Source organism: Fusarium solani (genome assembly GCF_023522795.1).
Source record: "Fusarium solani strain SB1 chromosome Unknown bctg00000007, whole genome shotgun sequence".
In the NCBI taxonomy this organism is placed as follows: domain Eukaryota; kingdom Fungi; phylum Ascomycota; class Sordariomycetes; order Hypocreales; family Nectriaceae; genus Fusarium; species Fusarium solani.
In genome coordinates this window covers 587,574-611,533 of record NW_027072150.1, presented here as the reverse complement: position 1 = coordinate 611,533, position 23,960 = coordinate 587,574, and the positions used below count along the sequence as shown (strand labels likewise).

The 23,960-nt window shown below is 51.2% G+C and overlaps 8 protein-coding genes across 8 annotated transcripts; 4 read left to right on the top strand and 4 right to left on the bottom strand.

Moving 5' to 3' along the window:
• Positions 1-413: 413 nt before the first annotated feature.
• MRS44_011015 (uncharacterized protein) lies at positions 414-2,469 on the top strand (the record flags this gene model as incomplete). Its single annotated transcript, XM_046275811.2, has 4 exons — positions 414-1,367; positions 1,418-1,802; positions 1,863-2,218; positions 2,296-2,469. 4 exons carry the CDS (start codon positions 414-416, stop codon positions 2,467-2,469), a joined length of 1,869 nt encoding a protein of 622 aa, XP_046135334.2.
• Positions 2,470-2,842: 373 nt separating this feature from the next.
• MRS44_011014 (uncharacterized protein) lies at positions 2,843-3,865 on the bottom strand (the record flags this gene model as incomplete). Its single annotated transcript, XM_046270816.2, has 1 exon — positions 2,843-3,865. The coding sequence occupies one exon, from the start codon at positions 3,863-3,865 to the stop codon at positions 2,843-2,845; it is 1,023 nt and encodes a 340-aa protein (XP_046135335.2).
• A 662-nt stretch (positions 3,866-4,527) lies between these two features.
• Positions 4,528-7,440, bottom strand: MRS44_011013 (uncharacterized protein; the record flags this gene model as incomplete). The annotated part of the gene is made up of 6 exons (XM_065619572.1): positions 4,528-4,668; positions 4,718-5,465; positions 5,783-6,083; positions 6,135-6,318; positions 6,386-6,709; positions 6,769-7,440. 6 exons carry the CDS (start codon positions 7,438-7,440, stop codon positions 4,528-4,530), a joined length of 2,370 nt encoding a protein of 789 aa, XP_065475644.1.
• A 692-nt stretch (positions 7,441-8,132) lies between these two features.
• On the bottom strand, positions 8,133-9,005 carry MRS44_011012 (uncharacterized protein; the record flags this gene model as incomplete). Its single annotated transcript, XM_046275812.2, has 1 exon — positions 8,133-9,005. One exon carries the CDS (start codon positions 9,003-9,005, stop codon positions 8,133-8,135), a length of 873 nt encoding a protein of 290 aa, XP_046135338.2.
• A 652-nt stretch (positions 9,006-9,657) lies between these two features.
• On the top strand, positions 9,658-12,150 carry MRS44_011011 (uncharacterized protein; the record flags this gene model as incomplete). Its single annotated transcript, XM_065619571.1, has 6 exons — positions 9,658-10,099; positions 10,154-10,203; positions 10,337-10,352; positions 10,396-10,554; positions 10,625-12,043; positions 12,101-12,150. 6 exons carry the CDS (start codon positions 9,658-9,660, stop codon positions 12,148-12,150), a joined length of 2,136 nt encoding a protein of 711 aa, XP_065475643.1.
• A 1,701-nt stretch (positions 12,151-13,851) lies between these two features.
• On the top strand, positions 13,852-17,182 carry MRS44_011010 (uncharacterized protein; the record flags this gene model as incomplete). Its single annotated transcript, XM_065619570.1, has 8 exons — positions 13,852-14,031; positions 14,088-14,192; positions 14,249-14,339; positions 14,389-14,485; positions 14,534-14,794; positions 14,851-15,190; positions 16,120-16,775; positions 16,933-17,182. The coding sequence occupies 8 exons, from the start codon at positions 13,852-13,854 to the stop codon at positions 17,180-17,182; spliced, it is 1,980 nt and encodes a 659-aa protein (XP_065475642.1).
• Positions 17,183-17,223: 41 nt separating this feature from the next.
• MRS44_011009 (uncharacterized protein) lies at positions 17,224-19,328 on the bottom strand (the record flags this gene model as incomplete). Its single annotated transcript, XM_065619569.1, has 5 exons — positions 17,224-18,104; positions 18,160-18,534; positions 18,585-18,789; positions 18,835-19,135; positions 19,195-19,328. 5 exons carry the CDS (start codon positions 19,326-19,328, stop codon positions 17,224-17,226), a joined length of 1,896 nt encoding a protein of 631 aa, XP_065475641.1.
• Positions 19,329-20,184: 856 nt separating this feature from the next.
• On the top strand, positions 20,185-23,655 carry MRS44_011008 (uncharacterized protein; the record flags this gene model as incomplete). Its single annotated transcript, XM_065619568.1, has 3 exons — positions 20,185-20,398; positions 20,461-22,773; positions 22,829-23,655. 3 exons carry the CDS (start codon positions 20,185-20,187, stop codon positions 23,653-23,655), a joined length of 3,354 nt encoding a protein of 1,117 aa, XP_065475640.1.
• Between the last annotated feature and the right edge of the window lie 305 nt (positions 23,656-23,960).

The window sequence follows — 23,960 nt, the reverse complement described above, 5'->3', positions numbered from 1 at the left end:
CTGATACAGAGCCGCGAACTATGGCGTAGATAGCTCGAGACTAACGCAGACCGTTAGTAGTTTGATTTTCTCGATCCCGGTTCTATGGAATCGGTACTTGCCTCTAATGGCCGTAAGTCTTATGTTTGGTGAAGCTCGCCGTGGATGGAGATGTTGAAGATGACCCGGTTAACATTTCTGTCCAGACATTTCGCCCAAGAAAAGGAACAACACCTTCAATGCTTTAGCCGAACGTATAGAAACTTTGAATCATCTAAAAATACCATGGCTATAGTGAACGGAGGTGTTGTTGGTGATTGCTGTCTTGACGGACCTAATGCCTAGTGATGACCGCCGAGAACGAGCAAGCGAATTGCGGGCAGGGGTGACCGACAGCCTGGACTGGTGCCTGGACGAGCTCCACCGAACGTCCAATGGATGGCACCTGTGTCGTCGCACAGCATGCCTCTCTGCCTGAGGCACTTGCACCAACAACTTCACAATCAGATTACTGCATCTTGCTCCCTTCTACTCTACCCTTTCTTCCTACCCCTTCTTCATCTATTGAAACCCGAGAGAGATCGCTCTATTATGGCGTCGGATTCCCCCCCAACCCAATTGGCCTTGCGCAGCAGACTCCCGAGGCGAATGTGCCTGACGCAGCTTCACAATCTCCCGGGTTCGACCAACACCGTGAAAGCGCACCCCTCTCGCCAATCCGTCGACAACGCGAGTATCCTGTCGGATGGTCTCTTAACAATGAAGAATACGAAAGCGAGAGCGACAGCGAGAGTCAAGATTATAGCCAGAGTGCCTCCCACGACGGGACTAGCAGCGACCATGAAGAGGGCGGTTCCCTCGGTCAGCTTCAGCAGTGGCTCAAGTCACACTGCAAAGACGCTCTCTTCGCCTGTGGCGGAGCAATACCAATCATTGCTGACACTGCCGAGGTCAATGCACCAAAGAGAGAGCCGTCTGCAGACGAAAACCCCCCATCGAGTTCAGCCTCCGACCATGCCTCAAGCTCAAGCTCAAGTTCAAGCACTGCTCCGTCAGCACCTCCTCACCCACCCGTCACCCTACGATGGGACCCTCGAGATTCCATGACTCCCGCCGCTCATTGCAAGCTGAATTTTCCTATCGAGGAGTCTAGCGCGGACAACCTCGATCGCCTGCTTGCTGATATGGAGCCTGCATCCTTCGGCCGTGGAGGAGAACATGTGTACGATGAGAGCTACCGCAAAGCTTCCAAGATGGAGCCCTCCCGCTTCACCACAAGCTTTTGTCCTTATACCTCGGGCATAATTAGTGCCGTGTCTCAGCTCCTCCTCCCAAACCCGCTTTCGGAGAAACAGAGGACCCTCAAGGCTGAACTATACAAGCTCAATGTCTGTCTCCGCCAGCCAACTTCTGCGATAACCAGCTAACCTCAGCCAAGGTGTATACTGGGCCATCCGGTCACTTCAGCTCTCATGTCGACACTCCTCGCTCCCGCTCTCAAATCGGATCGCTGGTGATTTGTTTACCTGCTCAACACAAGGGAGGTGCCTTGGAAGTCCGTCAGGAAGATCAACTCATACACTTTGACTGGGACAACATGGATATCGAAGGGCCGCAGATTCAATGGGCTGCTTTCTACAGCGACTGCGAGCATGAGGTGCGTGAGGTATCCTCTGGTCATCGCATCACCCTCACATACAACCTGTATGTTACCCGAGGCGACGGCCAGCTGTCAAACCACCCCAATGCCCTTGACATTGGCCACACGCCTGTTTTCGGGCACCTTGAAGAGCTTATCAGCGATAGGGAGTTCTTGCCAGATGGTAAATATCTATCCTTGTCTCCGTCTTCACATCGTAGCTATGCGTCCTGACTCTTTCCAGGCGGCTATCTTGGCTTCTACACTACCCACACCTATCCTCACTCTTTCTCAAAGGCCTGCTTGGCCGATACCTTGAAAGGTGTTGATATGAACGTTTGGCAAGCCTTTCAACGCCTCGGGTGTGGCGTATGCCTGCGACCAGTCTTGATCACCGATCCCTTCGAAAGACGAAGCAAGCCCAGTCATATTGGCAACAAGTTTCCCCTAGAAAGGTACGACTGGATTATCGACCAGGAGAAGGATTGGGAGGGCCTTCTCAACGAGGTCTGGGGCCTTGAGAAGCTTTCTATGGAAGATGTAGTCTGGTTGAACGAAGCCGATGAACGCACTGCGCAAGCAGCGTTTGCTTATGTGACTGTGAGTTTAATTCCCGATCGCAAATCAAGAATTTGATGAACGCCTGCACTGTAAATAGTATTTCTAACTGGAAATAGTATGGAAACGAGCCCGGGACCGACCTTGCCTACTCGCTTTGCGCGATAATCGTCGGAGTCCCGAAGTACACTAATGATGGGAGGATGGCATCGAAGACAACCTTTGATTCATCTGGGGTGGACGAGGGTGACTGGGATAAACACCCACCATACCCTTTTGATGGTGGTATGTAGGGTTGCGTATGACCATCTGCTGGTGACACAGGGACTGGTTGCGAAAGAGTATGAAATCCAACTACAGAATCGTGAGGACCAGAGGTAAAGGTTGCGTCTGGCAAAAGAACGGCTCAGATTAGGAGATATAGTTACTGGGTGAACTACTATCAGAATTAGCATTGGGGTTGGGCCGGATACTTGGTTTTTCGGTAGTGATCACATTCAATATCCCTCACTAAAAGGCGCGAAAGTGTGAACTTGAAGAGAATCACACCCTCTTTTGACAGTGGTTATCAGCATTAATGCATCAACGCTTGAGACCTAGGGCCTTTGAGATTACAGAATATCATAGATCAACTGCCATGATGACGAACATGAGCCAGTTTACCGATTAAATATCGAGACTCTGACCCTGTCTTGCCGCTTGCAACTCGACACACTTAGCCATCAACTCCAGGTACCGTACATATTGCTTATTTCCAACAACAAACGGGTTTGGCAAGCTGCATTTCTTGCCCGAGCACTGTCGGTTCGCCAGGATATCCAGGTTTTGCAGGGTGTGATCTTGCGTCTGGTGGTTGCTCAGCAAGACATCCACGCCCGCATCCTTGGCCAGGCGGCTGAACCTCAGAAATGACTCGACCTGGCTGGACTTGTCCTCCGCCTTGCTGGGGATGCCTCCGCCGCCGTACAATCCTGCAATATGCTTTTGGCCATGGTCATAAACGGGGAATATCAGAGAGATGGTGCCAGGTGTGTGACCTGGAGTCGAAAAGACGCGCACCGTGGTGTTGCCGATCTCCAAGACGTCACCCTCGTCAAGAGTTTTGTCAATGCTTGGAGTGCCTTCGAGGTCCCTCATACCAGCCCATGCAGCGCTTGACGCGTATATGGGAGTATTGAACGTGTCCTGGAACCAAGCAGCTCCGCCGTAGTGGTCGAAATGCTCGTGGGTGATGACTAGGGCTGTGATGTCATGGGCTGTGTATCCAAACGCCTCCAGTCCCGGGATGATGACCTTCTCGGCTTCCTCGGCGTTGTTAAGCGCATCAATCAAGATGACCCCATCACCTGTGTCGATCGCCCAGGATGATACGAATGAGTACCCGACGAAAAAGAGAGAGTCGAAAGCCCGTGCAGGGGTCACCCAGCCAGGAGTCTGGACGTTGTTGGAAATCGTCGGGTATTTCTGGGCGTTGATGCATCGATGTACATAGTCATACCAGAGTCTTCCCTCAGCAAGATCTTGGGCCTCTGCCTGAAGGCGTGCGACGTTGGCGACCTGGGGGTTGGGGAACTCGGTGATGTTGAACCATGTGGAAAAGTCAGTCGGGTTGTTCTGACCCAGTGCCGTAGGAAGATGCAAGAGGTAGACCACGATCTTCCACAAGTTCATATTCTTAAAGAGGTGCATGACGTAGAAGGGGAGAATCTTATAGCCTCAGACCGCCTGGCGAGGTGTGGTAAAAGCGAGGAGATCTACATGTATTTATACGTATTCGAGGCGGATTTGGCAATTGCGGAGACGGATTATAATCCTATAGACGGATTCTCTAACATTAGAAGTAGACAAAATAATCTTGGACCTTCATAAATAGACAAGTAGCCAGGGAAGATGGTGTGAGAGAAACCAGTCTGATGTCTACTAGGCAATCCCTTTTATAAGTACCTAAGCAATCCAGCCTACATTGTCAATAATGTATCTACAATAGCGAGTCCAAACGAGGTCGTCAGTCACAATAGCAAAATGAATAGCTATCAATACATGGCGGCATAAAAGCCCAGTACCGCAAAACACAATATTGACTTTGCAAGTTAATGAATGGCGACGACGTGTAGATAGGCTGATCTGTTCATAATTTGCATTCTCTAGAGCCAAGAATGATATGAAAATTATCACCTAGCCTCATTGACCAACTACTTTCCCTCTTTCCATATGTTTACCACCAACCGCTCGTTGGAACAGACTGCCTAACTGGGGCATCTCACCGTCGACAGTAGTTTCATCTCCGCTGCCACAATTTGTGGACGGAGAGCCCAGGATACATGTGCCACAAACCCCCAAGTTTTTGAGGCTTAGTCGGAATAGTAAAGGTCGTAGTCCCAGTCATCGATGATGTCTCTGCAGCTAGTCGGACCCTCGTCGTAGTCATAGTCCGACTCATCCAAAAGTCCAGTCCCCACCGCAAATTCCCCCCCTTCTGAAGATGCCATCGCCTACACGCAGTCGTTGAAAGACGCAACGCCCCGGAATCTGTTTGTTCACGATCTGAACCATGGAATCGTCCTCGTTTGTATCCACCACGATCTTGGTCGTCTTGGGGAGGGCCGGCCCCAGTTGCTGAAGGGTTGATGTCAACCAGGAGATCCATTCATCCAACAAGTATTCACCATAAATGTCAGCCTTTGGCTTTTGAATAATGACACCCAGTATCAGAATGTTGCCGAGGATGCCTTCCCAAACACTCGGGTTCCATCCTCTGTAATCTCCACCAGGTCGCAGGAGCAGAATCATTTTCCGCATCAAGGTCTTAGTTTCGGAGCTGAAATTGACCGAAAGACCATATTCGGCATCGTTTTCGTGATTGAAAGTGAAAGTGTTGCCCCCATACAGCAATGGCTTCACCTCGTTTGTAATCTGGCGGCAAACGAGGAGCAGTCCTGGTAAGGCGCTGGGACCAGAGGTAAGGCCTTGGGGGCGATGGCGCCGGGACTTGCGGCAATAGTCATCAAGTCCACATGGCTCATAGTATGGCTCATTGGTGTCTTCTTCGACCTCGCGAGGGTCGCTTTGCGCTCCACTAGCCTCGCTGCTGTCCTCCCACTCAGGCCGAGACCAGCCGTTGGGGCGATTTTGTTCATGGATATCGTACGAGCAGTCGAAACAGAGGTTTTGGGGGATGCAGAAGTGAAAGATGTGCAGGCGGATCTCCAGTGGCATGGATAGAAGGGTGGGAGGTGCCCTCGGGCACGAGGTGGGAATAGTGGATGCCATTGCCATTCTTACCGCACGTCTTGGGCATTAGGAGAAGAAAGAGGATAAAGTGAGAAAAAGATGGAGGGGCTGGAGATGCGGGCTGCTTTTGAAACTTGAGGTGACACAGGGAGGCCGACCGCGACTCCGCGCCACCATGACTACATTGGCGGGAGTGGCCGTTGTGTGTTTGGTCCCGTGATTCATTGCGTTCTTACTGCCATTTTCCAATAGGAGAGCTGATGAGAAAACACCGAGTTTGTTTGAAAGATAATAGCCGTGGCGGATGTATACTGGCCCTACTGGGTAGCTTAATAGATATATCGAAATCCCGGCTGGGGAAGCTGACGGCTTGACCCAACGTTGGTTTTACCGCCGGCCCCAGTCTCCTTATCCTGTCCACCTTCAGCTCGCTCGAGCTTCTTGTTTTCCCACTTGTGAATGTAGCGTAGCAAAAGGGCGAGCAGAGCGACGACAACACAAATGGCTGCGTTTGCGCTTCCTCCAGGTCGATACTGAGGGCTATCGCTGCTGGGGTAAAGGTACGATCCGTAGATGGTCGCCGTATTGCCAATCATGTTGCAGATGGCAATTGCGGCTGAACGTTTGACAAGCGGACGGGGGAAGGAGTTTGCTACCCACGATACAATGATTTGGTCTGGGGGGAAATTAGTGAACGGTGCAGGCGAGGTTGGACAAGTTGACCTACAGGAGGACACAGCGCCCATTGGCATGAGAAACATGGCAAAGAAGCGGGCTCCGACGACAGTTGTCCCGGCAGCAATCGCGTTTCCTACGGCTGCAAGCAGCATGAGACAAACAATGTGCAAGGATCTGTCATTTGTCTTTGCTGAGCTCAACGTTACACAGATGGAGAGGAGGAAAGTGGCAAACTATTGGGCTGTCAACAAACAAACACGATAACACACGATCTGTAAGAGGAATAAAAAAATCACATACCCAAGCAGGAGCCGTAAGCCATAAGGTTACAATACGGCCATAGCCAAGCGTGCCAACAATGGTGGGGAAGAAATACTGGAAAGTCTGCGAGAGCAAACTAACGTGCTGTATGAGAAGGAAGACGTATACGCGGTAGTCACGGACGGCCATCTTGACACCATCCCAGACAGTTTGTTCTCCGTATATATCTGCCTCGCTGATGTCCTGGGTGAGTCTCCAGGCAGCAAAGGCACGTTCCTCTTCGGTCAGCCATTTGGTGGTGTGGGGGTAGTCGGGAAGAATGAAGGCAGCAAGCATGGCAAAAGCGATCGCTACGACGCCCTCCTAATGGATTAAAACCGTGTGAGTAGAATGGCCGGCTCTACAGAGGCAGGAAGACTTACAATGATAAACAACCATCTCCACCCTTCGATTCCCTTCGATCCTTCGAGCCCACCAAGGATGGCCGCGCCCAGCAGGCCGCCAAACATGTTGGCCAAGGCATTTCCGGCATAAAGCCAGGCGACACGGCGAATAAGCTCAGCACGAGTGTACCAGGAACTCATGAGAAAGATGGCGCCGGGGAAGAAGGGGGCCTCAACAAAACCGAGGAAGAATCGAATGACGACAAGGTGCGTGAAGGAGTGCGCAGCGGCATTACACGTTGACACAACTCCCCATAGGCAACAAGAGGCACTGAGGTACAAAGAGGGCCGTACGCGAGTGAGAAGCAAGTTGGACGGCAGCTGCATCAGCAGATAGCCAACGAAGAAGATTGATGTAGCCAAGTTGAAGTCGGTGCCAGACATCTCAAGGTCCACTTCTAGGGTACCCTGACGCGCCTGGGCGAGGTTCGAGCGGTCCAGGAAGTTGAGCAAGTACATGATGACGAGTGTGGGCATGAGTCGGATGTCGACCTTTCGAAGCGTTCTTTTGTCAAGTTCATTCTGCCACTCTGTGCTCTGGTTATTAAACCACTCCGTCCATACTTCGATGCTTGTCTCGTGGTTGGCAGGGGATTTGATGGCGCCAGCACTCTTGGCTTCTTCCAGCTCGACAGATGCTTTGGCGTCCATAATGTGATAACATGTAAACGGTTGAGACGAACAAGATTGAGAATAGATCAGCTCGCATTAATGAGGGGTTGTGCTACCTAGATATAACTGTCCGAACACACACAAGATCATCAGAGCGTATCCGCCTGCTTGACGGAAACATGCCATCGGCAGAGGAGAACTTAAGTGATAGACCAACCAGCAACTTCAATAGACGCTGGGATCGGCATGGAATGCAACATCACGTATACCCCGCAAACACTTCCGAGGCAATCTGAGCGGATGAGGGACCAGATGTAGGTCCGAGATGGTCCTATGATCGTAGGTCGGATAAAGACTTCATGGTTCCCCGCAATCAATGTGTTTCCCCAGCTATGACCATCGTTATCCGCTGGTCATAGCGGGCTTGATGATCCTGGTATGCTCCACTGTCGTTGCGGGAGCATGGACAACCCTGACTCGTGCTCGTCTGTTTGGGGAAGGGATCAACAATTGCAACTGACGTAAATGCTCTTTTCTGTGATAGGATATCGAACGACTACGGACTAGTATTGATTTGAGGGCAAAGGAGAATATCCGGTGTAATGTCTTTGACGACTCGCAAGAGTAACAAATATAGTTTTTACCATACAAGGCATGATAGAAAACAACCCATGGTCACCGTAATAGTGTTGTCTAATCAATTACTCAAACATCTCGAATCCTCTCACCTCCTACCATCGCCGCCCCCTGTGCACATCATGATAAAGTGGCTCAAATCCTGGCAAGGCGTCACCCCTCTCAGCTCTCCATTCACTAACACTCTGCTTGCCCTCACTACAGAGCTGCTCCTTTCTAATCCTTCTCTCTCTCGCGGACTCAAGTTCCTCCGCCGTCGTTTCAGGCAGTGGAGACCAAATGTCGATCTTGGTTGCATGCTGCACGTGCTGCTCCATCCGCTCGCCAAAGTTGCTTCTCTGAAAATCCTCGATGGTCGAAGTCCCCCTTTCGAGGTCGTGGTACATGTTAACTGCGTGGCCCATACCTCCTGGCTGGGTGTAGTCCAGCAAAGACTCGGGCCCGATGGGATTGAACGAGGCTTTCATAACGTCGTAGGCAGACTGGGTGGCCGTGGGAGTGAACGTCTCCTTCTTGAATTTTCGTCCCGTCTCGGTTCGGAAGATTTCCACGTCGTCAGGGGACATGCCCAGTCCTTGTCCGAATTGAGGGTCGCCGAAGCGCCATCCTATCATGTCCTCCTGGAACTGGTCGGCGTTCTCGAAGCCCTCCATACGAGCGAGCGCGGTTGCGACGCAGTTGTTGTTTCGGCCGTCGGGGTTGGTGAAAGACCTGCCATGAGCATACTTGGTGCCCATGGGGTACATAGACGCCATGTCTATTTCGGGAGCGGGCCTAGGAGTCGCAGGCTGCATGGCGGCTAGCAAGGGGTCGGTGCTTGGGTCCGGCAAGGTCAGACTGTTGAATGAGAATTGCGGCTGGCGGTTTTGACCTGGAGAGGTATCAAAGTCGGAGTAAGGTGTGGAAAGAAAAGGCGTTGGGAACATGTTGTTGTTGTAGGGAAATCCTGACGATCCGGTGTAGTCCATTGTGTTGTGTAGGGTAGGTAGTTGATGTGATAGAATGCTGAATGCTGGCTGATAATGAATGATATAGAAATGTGCTAGAGTTTTGTTTATGTTTGCGTGTGAGTTTGAGTTTCCGTCGCCAGGAAAATAGATGATTGGTACCAATTTAATATTGAATCATCATGTCTTGTCTTTGGCGGCCTCGCCTTGGCAGCTGATTCAAGTTGTTGTCGGAGAGTCACAGCACAGCCGCAAGGTTGTCGGAGCACAGCCCCCCTGATTTCTCGAGACGCCTCATGAGACCTTGTTGTCATAGTCTCCATAGGCATTATAGGCAATGTTATTAGCCTAGATCTGAGACATCCGAAGGTACGGTTAGGGCGCAGTCAGTCTCATAGTGCTGGGCGTTCTAGAAGGCTCACTTTTGAGGATGGAAGGCAGTTTGGCGCCGTGGCTGTGCACGTGGCTAGGATAGGTAAGTATGTGGCTTTCTTCACCTGTAGGCCTGTGGCTTTACTTGTGGCTTCACAGCCTGGATGCCTAGCTCGCGCAAGAGGGGCTAGCCGCCTTTGAACTTCACCTTGTGTTACTCCACGGGCACTTCACATTCACGGTCTTTCACGCTTCACTTGAAGAGCAGAGCGATTTGATTCTTCTCGTCGCCATCTTCATCATGGGCCAGCGACACCAGCTGTTCGTCATCGCCCGCGTGGGTAAGCACTATCGCTCCCTCGCCGCCGTCCATCACCAGTGGCTTTACGGCGTGTCGGCCCTGCGTTCATGCCTTCGACTCCTCCGCATCTTTTCAGACCCGGGCAACCGTTTGGCCCTCAAGCACGAGCTGGACCTCGCTGCTGCTTTCTTCAAGGACAAGCCTCCTCCTCCCTCTGGGCCAGAAGAATACCGAGATGCCGAAAGCACCACCTGCCCTTTCCCCTTCATCACGACCTGTCTGGCTATCGGTGCCAGCTACGACTCCAAGACGGGTCAAGTCCAGGCCATTCACGAGCTACGATACGACATGGGCTATGACCAAGGCGACAACAATGACGGTATAACCGTGATTGACGTTACTGATCTGGACCATGTGCGCTATTGCTTTGTGAACTTTGGCAGTGAGTCGTCTCTGTGTTGATGTCGAGTGGCCTTGACTGACAGCTGCATTTTAGGCGGCGATATCTACGCGGCAGATGAAGATGATGAGGACCCTCAGAGTGAGGTAGGTACAAATAGAGAGACCAGCTGACGCAACCGACTCTTGAATACACACCTGATGAGCAAGGGTCATGTTGCGCCGCTGTCGTCACTATGTCTTCCCTCCTTTGAATTCGCCTTGCTAACAAGACTTCTAGTTCGCCCATGTCTCTCGTACCTTAGTTATGCTGAGTTGAATTGTTTAACAAGTGAATAGACGCTCCCCCTTCCGACAACCCCGCTACCGAAACCCCCTTGACCGGACGAGAGTACCTGAGAGGCTACTACAGCGAGTCAGATGAGATGGCGCAAAGAAACATGGAGGTTATCGAGGCGCTCGATAATACGCCTCTTGTCGAGGAGGTGGCACTTGCAAGTACGTCGATGCTGGGCTAGAGACAAGTTCTGCCTTCAAAACTGTTACAGTGCTATACTAATGTTTGCAGGAACCTGGCCCTGGGGTGGCTGGAAAGAAGAAGCCAAGCTCAAGGCAGCCGAGCCGCTGCACGACACCCAGGGTGGGAACACGGCCAAGTCACTCCGAGATATGGCTGCTGCCAAACTGTTTGACCGTCTTCTCACATCGACAGACGATGATTTCGACCCCTCCCTCCTGGATGAAGTCCGACATTTCCCTGGCTTTCAGCGGATGGTCAAGGAATACCTTCTCTGCCACCCCGAAAAGGTTGGCCCAACGAATGCTTCGGCCCATCTCCTGCAGCTAGCCTACGCTGGTGAGGACTGTCTGGAGTGGAATCTCTTCACGGAACTCGACACCAAGACGATCAAGATGGCCCTGGCGTCCGAAGCACTGAAGGGTGCCACAGGGATCAGCCTTACGGCTTCGCGTAACCACGAGCCCGCAGAGCTTTTGACGACCTTGTCCTCTCTCGACCGTCTACACACCCTGCAGGTCCTGGACCGACCAGACCGTAAGGATGAACGCGCCAGCAACCGACTGTTTGATGCTCTCGCCGAGTCAGACCATCTCCTGGCCCTCAAGAAGCTGACGCTCACTGGCCTTTATGCAAATGGAATCCGTCAGAACATTTGGCGCCCCTATCGAGACCATCCCAAGACTCTGCCGGCATTCCCGGTGGTGCAACTGCTTGTCAGCCACGAGGGGAAGGATAGCGGCTTTGTCGCTTCTTCTGAATTACAGCTCGAGTCGTTCTACCTTGGCGACACCCCTCTGACCCCAACCAGATTCATCAACGGCCTTTTCCAATATCTCGCATCCCAGGTGCTGTGTTTGCTCAGCTACAACGGAACTGGTCTCCAGTGTGCCCACTGCTTCTCGTGTGGACCTTCGGCCCTTGGAGAAGACAAATCTTCAGAGATTGCAGCACTTCCAGCCGAGGCATATGCCATTGCCAAGGGATCATACCACTCCAGTGCCTACAAAGGCGTACAGTCTAAGCTGAGGGATCTAACCCCTGATAGCTGGATGGCTGTTGTATCTAAGAAGAGCGACACTGAGTTCGCGGGTGTCGACAGCCCTAGCACCACGCGTATGCGGTTCAAGTATGCGTTCGTCCGCTCCAAGGCGACCATCCAGGTCGATCAGAAGCACTGGAGGGGTTCTGATATCCAGCCTGCCGAGGTCGAAGTGGCGGACATGGCGGAATTCCTTCGCAAGACTGCATCTGAAGTCGACACGAGCAAACTTGCCTACCACGTTTCCAACCTCGAAGACACTCTTGTGCAGGCTACGCGTGCGCGAACCATCGTAACAACACCTGACGAGGAGCCTCTTTTCTCTTCTCTCAGTCCTGATGAGGCCTGTGTCATATTGAACAAGTTTGTCGGCGCGATGCCGCAGGTGCAGAAGGCTGTGGCGAGAGGCTCGAGATGGGGCATCGGGGGTAAGTGCCACTTTGCCTTGCCGTTGCTTGGATGGAAAGCTAACGTGTTCGTTTTAGAAGATGCTTGGATCTCCAAGCTCGGATTTGATGCCAATGAGCAGGACTGACTTTTGAACGCGAGGCCGGAGCTTTCCAGCACCCTTTAATTGAACGACATGTCTCGTTCGTGTCATGGATTTGTGCCTTTTGGCTTTCAACAGTGGCAAGGGCATCTTCTGAGGAGAGTTGGGTATGGAGCCACCTGTCAGGCACCAGCGCTTCGCGAGGTTATCTAACCTTCTGCAATGATTAGTACAAGGTGTTATGTAGCGTTCTGTAGATCACCCAACTGAAGTGTGTTGAGTTATGTACCCTCATTCGTTTTGCAGCCGTTATCAGGTGGTGAATAAAGGCTGTTAGAATCTCTCTATTGGGGAAGCTTGTACATATCTTCAAGTGTACCCTGGAATGACCTTTATCGGCACAGGCAGGGGCAGAAGACCAAATTGACTCGCTCATGTCCATTGCACAGCTCCCATTTGAACAAGTTTATGCCAAGTGGATAGTTCACAGGCGTAAATCAAAGGCCAAGCTTCCTAGCCAGGAACGGAGATGGTGGTCTTGATCCACGAGCCAGCCAACTTCCCCCATGCTTCACTCGAGGCCTGCCAAGCTACCATCCTCTCAAGCCTCGCCGAGACTTATGATATGAAAAAAGACGTAGATCCCTGGACTTGGCATGCTTAAAGTTCTGACCGACAACTGGCATGGCGTGCGCTAAACATGGCCCTACGGATCCGCTCGGACTGTGCAGTGCCATAGCTTTCAGGCTGACAGGCTGATGCGGGTCGAGCCCGGGCGGGAGGCTTCATGGGATTTCCATTCCTGGGGTCGATCGATTTTTGAACTCTGATATCTGCCGATATCTAGGCCATCCGTTTGGCCGGTTTGAATGCCACGCGGTCTCGACGTTGATAAGCTTTGCTCTTTGTTTATAAAGTGGTGAGACTCTAAGCTCCTATGATTGCGAAAATTCCGTGTTCCGTCTTAATCCAGGGGATTCCTCACTCCGAGTCAGGTCACAGCATCCTCCAAGCCACCGTAATCCAACTGCATCACAGGCACCGCGCGCGTAGAATCGAATTGCCTACTGCGAAGTTCGCGCTGATATTGTCTCAGTTGGTTCATCACCAAGTTTCAGCCGGAAAAGGATGTTGACGATTAGCCTTTAGTCCAAACACCGCATTCGGCGCCAAAAGGTCAAACGCCATTCCAGCCAGGACGTGATGTTGGCGATCAACTTTGCAGTACCCGATGTCGTCTAGAAATTGAATGTCTCGCTTAATCATCTTGACAAGGTGGCGGCCGCTGGTCAAAGTGATGTTCAAGACGGGTACTGATGGGAACCTGGTTATAGCTCCAATTCCAGGGTCCATGGACTCAGCATTCAGGGGATCAGATGCAAGCCAAGTCGAGTGCCAAGTTTGACGACGGATTTTCTCAGCGCTAAGCGTGGCTATCAGCCCCTGCGCCGTCTAGCCAGAGACAGTTGTCTTGACCAGAACGTGGCTGTTGGTGTCGAGGTTCGAGACCTTTTGCAGCGGGGGAGGGTCGGAATGCCATTCCGTTTGTTCTTAATAGATGTGTGTGCCCCCCAAAGTTCTGGAAAGATTCTTGTTTCTTTTTCTGGACGTTGAAAGTTTTGATCATTCCTCGCAGGATGATGATGACATCTGTCGACCAAGAGATTTGTCAACAATTACGTGTTTTCCAAGTTACCTCGGTTGCGTGTTATTAGACCTCATTCACGACCACCTCGACACCACCACATGGCCAGTGGACCACCACCAGATCCGGTTGGGGAGACCGAATCCAAGGGCCCTATTCTTCTGGGTCTCAACATCGCCCTGATCGTTTTGACAACGACTGTCATGGTAACACGGCTGTACGCGCGTGGCATCGTGACCAAGGCCCTTGGATTGGACGATGCGATAGCGATATTTGCATTTGTAAGAGTATCAAACTGACTGTGTCCTATCATGTTGACTCACTATTATTTGGCTAGTGCCTCGCTATTACTTTGTCCATCCTTGAGATCACGGCGGTTGGGAAGGGTGCCGGAGCTCCGATGAGCACCCTCTCACCGGAGCAGATCAATGCCTTTTTCTCCGTAAGTCAAGAGACGATTGAGTTAATGAGTATGATGATAACTTGGACTTATTAAAGCAACTGCCAATCAATCAGCTAATATTCTTCCTGGCCTGCGGATTCGTCCGCCTTTCCATCTTGGCCTTTCTTCCTCGCCTGAGCAGAGACCGTAGGTGCTTTGGCTCATGCTAACGGTCAGTAACTGATTTTGTAATCAGGTATTTTCATGAGATACATCTGGGCAACTGGAGTTGTGATTGTGACCATCACTCTGACGGCATTCTTCTTTGTCCTCACAGAGTGCGATCCTATCATGTATGTTGATGGCCCGAGTTCATTAGTGTTGCTTTCTAACTCTCCAAGTGACCTTTTCCACGCTGCGAAACCCAACAAAAAGTGCATTAGTAAACAAAAAGAGGCTTACATGATGTGGGCGCATGCCATTGTTGGCATCTTCATCGACGCCGCTCTATTCGCTCTTCCAATCTGGGTGATCCGAAACAAGATGGCCGCTGGTGCAAAGGCTATCAAGGTCATCCTTGTCTTTTGTGTCGGCTTGTTCGCCATTATGACAGGAATCATTCGGCTTAGCTTCATTGTCACCACTGATTTTAGCGTCAACACGTTTGTCACCTCGTTACTTGATCCTCCTTGAACCTCTAACTGATATTTCAACACAGGACCTACAAGATGTATCGGGTAGCCCCTTGGACTGTTCTTGAAGTCCATGTAGGCCTTTGGTGCGGATGCTTCCCAGCTCTCCAGCCCCTCCTTCGCATTATCTCCTTCAAACTGGGCCTCCGAAGCCGTCTGGAGAGCACCTACAAGAGAACAACGCGGAACACGGGGACAGGGGCTCCGAGTAGTCACAATTGGCGTGCAAGCGGGTATATCAAGCAACAGAGTACTGTCGATCAAGAGCAGGACAGCGACGGCGGGGGAAGAAGGGGCACCGTGTCGGGTGCTGGTGATTCGACGACGGAGATTATACCAATGGGGAATGTTGATCATGTTGGTAGGGTTATTAGGATGACGACTGATGTGATAATCAAGGTGGAGGATGGTGTTGATGATGGGAGGGAGAGGAAAACCACATGGGATGCAGTCTGACATGGATCCCAGACTCGGCAAGCTTTCTTTAATAGTTAATAAGATGTCATTTGTTTACTGACAAGCATAAACACTTCTATCAACTCGATGAGCTCTAGAGTATGCACGCATTGGAGTCATATGTTGGCAAAGCCTGGGATAGAAGCGGACTACCAATAAAGAACTCCAGCTTCATAATGATCTAACATTAACTAATGTTCAAAATCTACACCTAGTGTTTGCCCTCTGGTGTATCTGAAGCTAACGCATTTACGGCTGTACATATGAGTTATTCCTAAGGTGAAAGCGGTGGCTTTGAGGTAGGAAGATCAATATTGGCTCGGTCTACCCGTCTGCGGCTTTAGACAGGAACGTCCACAATAATCTCATCGCTAAACATCATGACGACTAGACTGTTATGTGAATTGGGGATTATGGTATGATAAAGATTGAAATGAAAGACAAGATCGTTTCTACGAATGTCTTCTACGCGTCATTGATGTCATCGATGCCGATGGATGTAGGTGGCGCCAGTGGTGATGCAATGACTTGGCATCGCTCACCGATGGAGATAAATACGACGCAAAGGATAGGGCTTCTAGAATCATCAAGCTGCACTTTCTCCCCTTGAAGAAGCTTGATGAGGGCTTCTACGTTTCAAGGAAGCAAACGTATTGTCCATTTTGGGATTCCTCGCCGACTTGCAGTAGCCACACACATCAACCCATCACGTACACTGAACCGACCTCTCCGCACCCCAGGCGACGGATCCCCTTTCATAGGGATACGCGGCATCAACATGTCTTCAATCATTGACAATGTCAAGGCAAGATATTGACATCTCACCCTGAACCCCCAAGTCGCTTACCCTTGAGCAGAACACCATTGCCGAAAACTTTGGTGGCCCAACCGAAAAGCTCAGTACAAGAGGGTTCACGCTCGACAATGTACCAAGCCTGGAAGGCAAGGTCGGAGTTGTGACCGGTGGCAGCGAGGGTATTGGCTACGGCATCACCCACATCCTTCTCAGTCATGATATCGAAAAGCTGTATATCCTCTCCATGTCCGAGGACATCGTCAGTGGCGCCAAGAAGTCTTTCGCTCAGGAACTAGGCCAGGAAAAAGCCGACCGCATTGTCTGGATCAAGTGTGACTTGAGTGACTGGCCTGAGACGAAGAAGGCCGCCGAACACATCAAGAACTCGACCGATCGCCTGGATATCCTCGTCAACAACGCTGGCCGGGGCATCATGACCTACCAACTCACGGACTACGGCGTCGACCGACACATGGCGGTGAACCACTTTGGCCATGTCATACTCACCACCCACCTTCTCCCACTTCTCAAGGAGACCTCCAAGAAGCACGGGTTAACCCGGGTTGTGAACCAGTCTTCGAACGCTCACCAGGCAGCACCGAAAGACACCAAATTTGACAGTTTAGATGACCTCAACCAGGATCTCGGTCCCAATGCTCAGTACGGCAGAAGCAAACTTGCAAATCTTCTGTACACTCGGTACTTTGATCGAAATGTCACAAGGAAGGGGTTCCCCCGACCTAATTGTCAATGCTACTCACCCGGGTTTCGTGAGTACGAGACAAAGCACGGAAGACATCCATGAACCGTACGTATATCCTCCTCCCTTCCCTTGAGTCATCTGACATCCCGATAGCTACCCTCTCGCCGGATACATGGTGTCCACAGTCATGGAGCCTTTCAAGAAGGACCAGTTCGAGGGCGCCACAAGCGCCGCTTACGCTGCCACGGTGACACACCTTACGGGAGAATACCTCTGCTGCCCTGCCGTGCCCGAGCATGGAACCAACCTCTCTCAACAAGTGAAATTGGCAGAGGATCTGATGGAGTTGACCAGAAAGGTCATTAGTGACAAGTTTGAGCCTTTTGACGATAGAAAGTTTTAGAGTCGCTATCAGTTACGTATAGAAAATGCCATTGAGATCCGTCAACTATCATGCCAAGAAGATTCCATCTCTGTGATGTCAACCACCAAGCTCTGACCTGGTGACCGCGCATGAAAATTCCCAGCCCTCAAGTCGACATGATAATCCTCAGGGATTCTATGTCTCACTCTGGTACTCCTCTCCGGGCTGACAAGCAAGAATTTGACGATGCCTGCTTCATGATGCATACAAGCGAAGAAACTGTCAATGATCATCATCAAGTCGTCAGCCCAACCCCATAGGCTCGTCTCAAAGTGTGAAAGGCCGTCGACAATGCAGCATAGTGGCGAGCTAAAACCCAACTGAGAAACGAGACGTTCAAAAATGTAGCATAGAAAGCTTGTCTCAAGATCGTCAGATGTAATCCTTCCCAAAAACTCCCGTTCCAGAAACGTCAGATTAAGATGTTCATGGCCAGGCCACTGCATCAGGAGTTGATCGATAAGACTGCGGATGAGGCCACGGGGTCCGTATAGTCCCGCACTGGGATTGGTGTGCTGCCCGGCAAAGAAGTGCAAGACAATTTGGGGCTGCCGCGGTAGAGAGGTGAGTGATGGATCATGGAGCGGCCCTGAAAGAGTTTGTACTAGACCGGAGCAAAAGACCGAGGTTGGAGCTACCTTGCCGATACTTTGATCGCCGCAGTGGCCGTCAACGAGCAGCATTTCAGACTCCGGACTCATCAACCATGACTGGAACTTCGGGGTTACCATGAGATAATTGGCCCGAGAAAGCGCCTTGGAGCTGAACTCGTGGTACTTCCGCAGCACCAGTGAAAGATCTCGGAGATGGGTAGCCCTTTCAGCTTCGGTGCGAATGGCTTCCATCACGTCTCCTCTTGAAAGTCGTGGTGACGGACCAATTGCTCGATAAGACCCTGCCTCTATTTGCTCTCGGTCAGCCGTGTACATCATCTCCACCAGTCAGAGTATACTAACCCAAGGACAGTCGCTCGGCTCGTCGTCCCTCTTGGAAAAAAGCGTACAGCACGTTCTTGAGATCCCCCACTAGTTGTATAGGCTGACTGGCGAGCCTGCGGCGCTCCTCCTTATCTTCAGCCCTACAAGTCTCGAACCTTTCTTCCATAGTTGTGAATCTTTGGTTGATTTGGTCAATATGTTGTTTGACAGACTGAACCTCAACATGCAGCCCCTGCAGACATTGGTAGTTCTTGGCAATACCCTTTGTGTCTAAGCGCAACCGGCACTGTTTTACCATGTCCTCTGCGCTCTTCACTGGCTTCAGGATGCCATCAACCTCGGCCAAAGAATCACCGAAAACGGATTTGCCAAATTTCTTGATTTCTTTATCCTCTTGAGCAAAGAATCACTTAGTAGGCCGTCGTTTTATGGGAGATACTTACTGGAGTTGTTGCTCTTGCGCAGGAGAACATCTATGAGAAGGGGGATAGCCTTGACAAGTTGACTGTAGAGATTACCGACGGCCGAGAATACGGATTCATCTCGGGAATAAGTCTGACGTAGCTGCTCGGCATCCTCGATGCAACTAGGTATGTGCTCGAAGCTTTCAAAGATTCTTTCACACGTGTCTGCCCTTCTCTTGACTGCCTAAACAATGCATGAAACATTAGCAAATTTGGCTCGGGACGATACCAGCGACAACATTCCAAACTTGGCTCTCACGTTAAAGATAATCAGCAGTCCTCCCTTGAGAACTCCTAGGCCGTTGTCTTGAGGGATGCTTTCTAGGAGGGGTCCCATGTTCCTCGAAACCCCTGGGCCACGAAAGGAGCGCCGAATGGCGTTCCCCTCTGCTTTGGTTCGGTAAAAACTTGTGGTCTCGTCAAGCTCAGCGACAACTTGATCCCATGAGCAAGAATCGGGGTCGAAGTTTTCCCAAAAGTCGTTCTTGGGCTGTGTCTCTTTGTACCTCTGGATTGCGGCTCTCAAGCTCCTACATAAGCAGGGTGAGTTACTTCGATATGTACAAAATGGTCTACATGGGCCACTCACTGGTTCTCCAATGTTTGCGCAAAGCGAGAGGTGTCCTTGTCGTAAAATTGGAGTGCAACTGCAGGGGACCCCATTGTGCCCGAGTAGTCTTGAAACCACTCATGAAAAATGAAGACTTCTCGATCGTCGTTCATTTGCTCCCGTAAACTCACGGGCAAGATTCGCTCAGTCATTCCCTCTGACAAAGTGGAAGGAATTTCTTGGTTGAATATGCCTTCGTGGAAGCGAAGATGACACGAAGAGAAAGTACGGGGGAGGGGGAGATTTGGTGAAGAAGACACGGGGGTGAGGGGGAGGGCGGCACCTTGTCCTACGTCGGGGAGCCTGGCAGTCACCAGATACTCGACAGCCTAGGCTGCTACGTGCTGGGAAGGATAGGTGGGTAAATGTGCAATGAAAACGACCTTTGAGAAGAATTTGCGACGCCAAGATGGCTGCGTTTGGGGGCCAGTGCTGGTCACTACCTTGAGATCAGGCTCGGAGGACTCGGCAAATTAGATAAAGCGAGGAGACGCTGGCCTGACAGCCTCTTCCGGACCTACACGCTTGGTGATTGGAAGTTGACGCAGTCTGCAGGCTCAGCCCCCATGTACGAAGTAGGCTCTGCTTGAGCTGAAATGTATGGACCCTTGGCTGTATCACATGGGTGAGATGGGGGCTGCCACCCTGCACACTTGCCGCATGGCATTGGTGGATGGCCTGGCAAGTTGGGCATACATCTTGGGTTATGGGTGTGTTGTTTGATCCCCACTGTTGCATCCTGCAGGGCCAATATTGGCGGGGAAATACCCAAGCTTTTGAACATTAAGTCAATCAATTTCGGGTCTTTTTTCATTCCCTTTTGTTGTCCCGGGAGCCATTTAATAACTCGTCCAACCCTCAAACCTGCTGTTCCGCCTTGATTGCAACTCCTTTCTACCACCCCCTTTTTCCAAACATATTCAAGGTATCACCCACCCTCAGAGGCGCGTTGCTTTGCCATTACTTGCCATGGAAGACCTTAACAGGCAGGAGGCGGAGCCTGTGAGAGCCCCGTCAGAAACCATCACCAATCAACCACCAGAGCCTGCCAATATAGAAAGTCATCCAGAGCCTGTGTCTGGGATCTCTGGAGAGATCAGAGCACTCGCTGGAGCCCTTGGAGCCGCTTTGGAAGGCACGGAGTTGTCGAATGAACAACCCCGTGGGCAAAATCCTGTAAATGGTAAGCCTGACCTAGACATTGCTAAAGTACCTTATGTCACTTTCTGACTTTACACTTTACAGAAACATCGAAAGAGGCACCATGGCATCACCGCGTGACACCCGCCGAACTGACCGGAGGCCTCACTTACGAATGGCTGAAGGATGTGACCTCGCGCTTGACTACACTTGAAGGTAGTCAAGGTAAAGACGAGGCGAAGGAGGTAGGTGCGAAGGATGAGATGGACATGACCAAATCTATGAAAACTGAGCCCAAGGTGCGAGACTGCAATTGGGAGCAGTTCAAGAACCGCTATTCCCCGGAAGAATGCACCTATGCTATTGAGGTTCTCCTAACTGGAGATGACCTTGATGGTGAAATGGAAGAGGAGCAGCTGAGACGCCTAACATTAGAGAAGAGGAGGAAGTTTCTTGAATCAAACCAGAAGAAGCCAGCCAGAAGGCCTCAAGCCGATAAGAGACCCGACAAGAACCGCCTGGAACGAGTTCGGATCAACTCGCCGGCGATCTTGTCATTTCTCAGCGGAGTGACTGGGGAGACGTCCTGGGCTGAAAAGCCTCACACATTTTTGAGGCCTTTCAAAACCTTGATTCACTATCACGAACGACTTGAGGAAGAGTTTGGGAAACTGAAGGCGAGGTTTGAAGACAATGGGCCCCCAAACCAAGAGCCATCACTGGAGAGTGTGGAATTGCCGAAGACGAACGCGGCTGAGGATCTGACGACACCGGTCACAGATGGCTTAGGAGAGGCCATGAAAGAAGAAAAAGACTCGGGAAAAGAGTCAAACTTTACGGTCAAGTCTCCGAAGCCTACCGCAGAATCGACGAAGGGAGAGCCCCCGATGAAGGACAACAACACCACCTCGCAGAGGGAACCACGTCACATTCAGGGGGACAATGTTACTGAGGCTGGCTACAAGGAGATCAAGTGCTACATGGAGTTTTCTAGGTCCAGAATCCTCCCGGCCTACCGAAAGTTCGAGGACAAGGATCATAGCCAACGCGTCAAAGTGCGTTTCGATGATCTATGGTCATTGTTCCGCACAGGGGAGCTCGTCTTCAAACTCAACGACTCACAGAACAACTCCCTAACTACTGAAGATGAGAAATCTCTCACCTCTGCGGGGCGAAAGAGGGGCCAGAAGTTATGGAGGGTGTACTATGTTGAGTCGGACAACACACCCTGGACTGTCGATAACCTCGAGGCCGAAAAGGGGAACTTCCGTCGCAAATCGGTGGACAAGATTGAAGACTTCGATCTCAGGATCTACTACATTGACTATGACGGAATGTCCTATTCCAGTGTCGGGCGCCAATGGACACTCCCGCGATTTGAAGGTGACATGGACGTCACCAAACTTCAGTTTTATCCGGTGCGCTTCGAGAAAGACTATGAAGCAACCATCTCCAAGCTAGCAGAATCAGGATTGAGATTCCAGAAGCTGTTGCTATCGACGGCGCCAGCTGTTCAACATGATGGCTGGACGCTTACCCACGACCCAGTTGGTGATCAATTGAGAGACCAAGCTACTAAGACGGCTGAATACATCGAAAGCGATGTCATCATTGACTTTCACGAAGCGTACCAGACAAATCCATCCTGGAAGCCACCTTATTTGACCTTCGTCAAGTCCATATTCGAGCCTGAGACGAAATATGACGAGTTTGCAATCATGCAGTGGTCCGGGCCAGACCGCTCTAGAGCAATTACCAAGCTCACAGAAGTTGTTGTATCTTTCGAAGACGTGGGTGCTCTGCGATACAACAAATTTATCAAGGATGACAGCTTCGCCATGGATCCGGATGCCAGGCCTGCCGAGAGTCGTCAAGCTAGGCGTCAGCTGGCTGGCGAAGACCTTTCCCTGTTGACCTCACGGATGTTTGTCTACTCGTTGAGGAACCGCAAGTTTATCCATGCCGACGTTCAAAACTTGAAGCCCATCGAGGTCATGTCTGATCCTTTCAGCGACTTGAAGATCGAGGAGCCTCACAAGCGACTCATCAGGTCCGTCGTGCAGGATCACTTTGACAAGAAGTCGATCCAACGACAGCTACGAGCCCGAGACATTGAGCCGCTGGAGCAGGACTTTATCCGAGGAAAAGGCAAGGGTCTCGTTATCATGCTGCATGGTGCACCCGGAGTAGGCAAGACTGCTACAGCCGAAGCAGTCGCCGCTACGCATCGGAAGCCCTTGTTCGCAATCACTTGCGGTGATCTGGGCATTGATCCTCGTGAGGTTGAGTCAACCTTGTCTGAGATATTCCGACTTGCAAATCTGTGGGACTGCATTCTCCTTCTTGACGAAGCCGAGATCTTCCTATCCCGTCGGGAAAAGAAGGACGACAACCTTCAAAGAAACGCCCTTGTCTCGAGTAGGTATCCAGAAGAACCTGACACAGTTTCATGCCTGCTAATTACAAACCGCAGTCTTCCTCAGGACCCTTGAGTACTACCCAGGAATCCTGTTTCTCACCACCAATCGAGTTGGGGTTCTGGATGAAGCCCTGAACTCTCGTGTACACGTGAGCATCTACTTCCGCCACCTCGACGCTGAGCAGACCATGGCACTCTTCGACATGAACCTGAAGCGTTCAGAGATGATCGCAGAGCAACGGGCTACAAGTACCAAGGAGGCCCCATTGCTCATCAAGGCAGAGGAAATCAGAGGCTTCGCACTCACTCACTTTGCCAAACATGCCGGAGGACCAGGCGGGCTGGGTACGTGGTGGAATGGACGTCAGATCCGCAATGCCTTCCAGATTGCCACGTCACTTGCGTATGCCGATGCGAGGGACCAGAAGAATGATGAGAACAGATACCTTGGGCGAAAGCATTTCGATCAAGTTCTCCAGGCTATGGAAGAATACACCCAGTATCGTCAAGACTTGTTGCACAAGACAGACGACGACCTGGCCGCCGACCGCGAGGAACGCTACGTACGAGTTGGGGGAGAAAACTCCGGGCGACGGGAGAGTCCCCGTTACGGGCCTATGTATTCAGACTACTCGAGGCCTCGGTCGTTCCAGCATCAGCGCCCGTCCTATCCGGCCTCCCCCTCAAGTGCCAGGCCATTTACTGGGCGAGAGGGTGAGTATGCGAGACAAGATCCTGATACTCCAACGCCGCAGAGACAAGAGCCCTTCTTAGCCCCTGGAGCTTACCCTGCAGGCCTGGGAGGCGGAGATCGGCCCATGTCTCGGGGCGAATTCCACGATCAGGGTCGAGAGTATGGACGTCCAGGCCGACAGATGTAATGTAACTAGGATGGTAGAGCGTGAGGAGCTTCTCGCTGAGATTATATTGCGCCTTAATTTCATTTTCTGTGATATAAATCTTTTTTAAACAATGTGGCCTTATGAGTACGAACTTGGAGATGCCTTTTGTCCTGGCGGAAATGAGTCATCAAGGTGTTCAATGTGAGGTATTTAACCTTGATGGTCGTGATGCCGTCTCTAGTTCCGTTCTCTTATTTGAAAGTTCCTCTTGTTACTCACTTGTTGGTCTGGATTCCTGACTGAGGAAATCATCCTGCGTACTCGCCGAACAAACGCAAATGTGC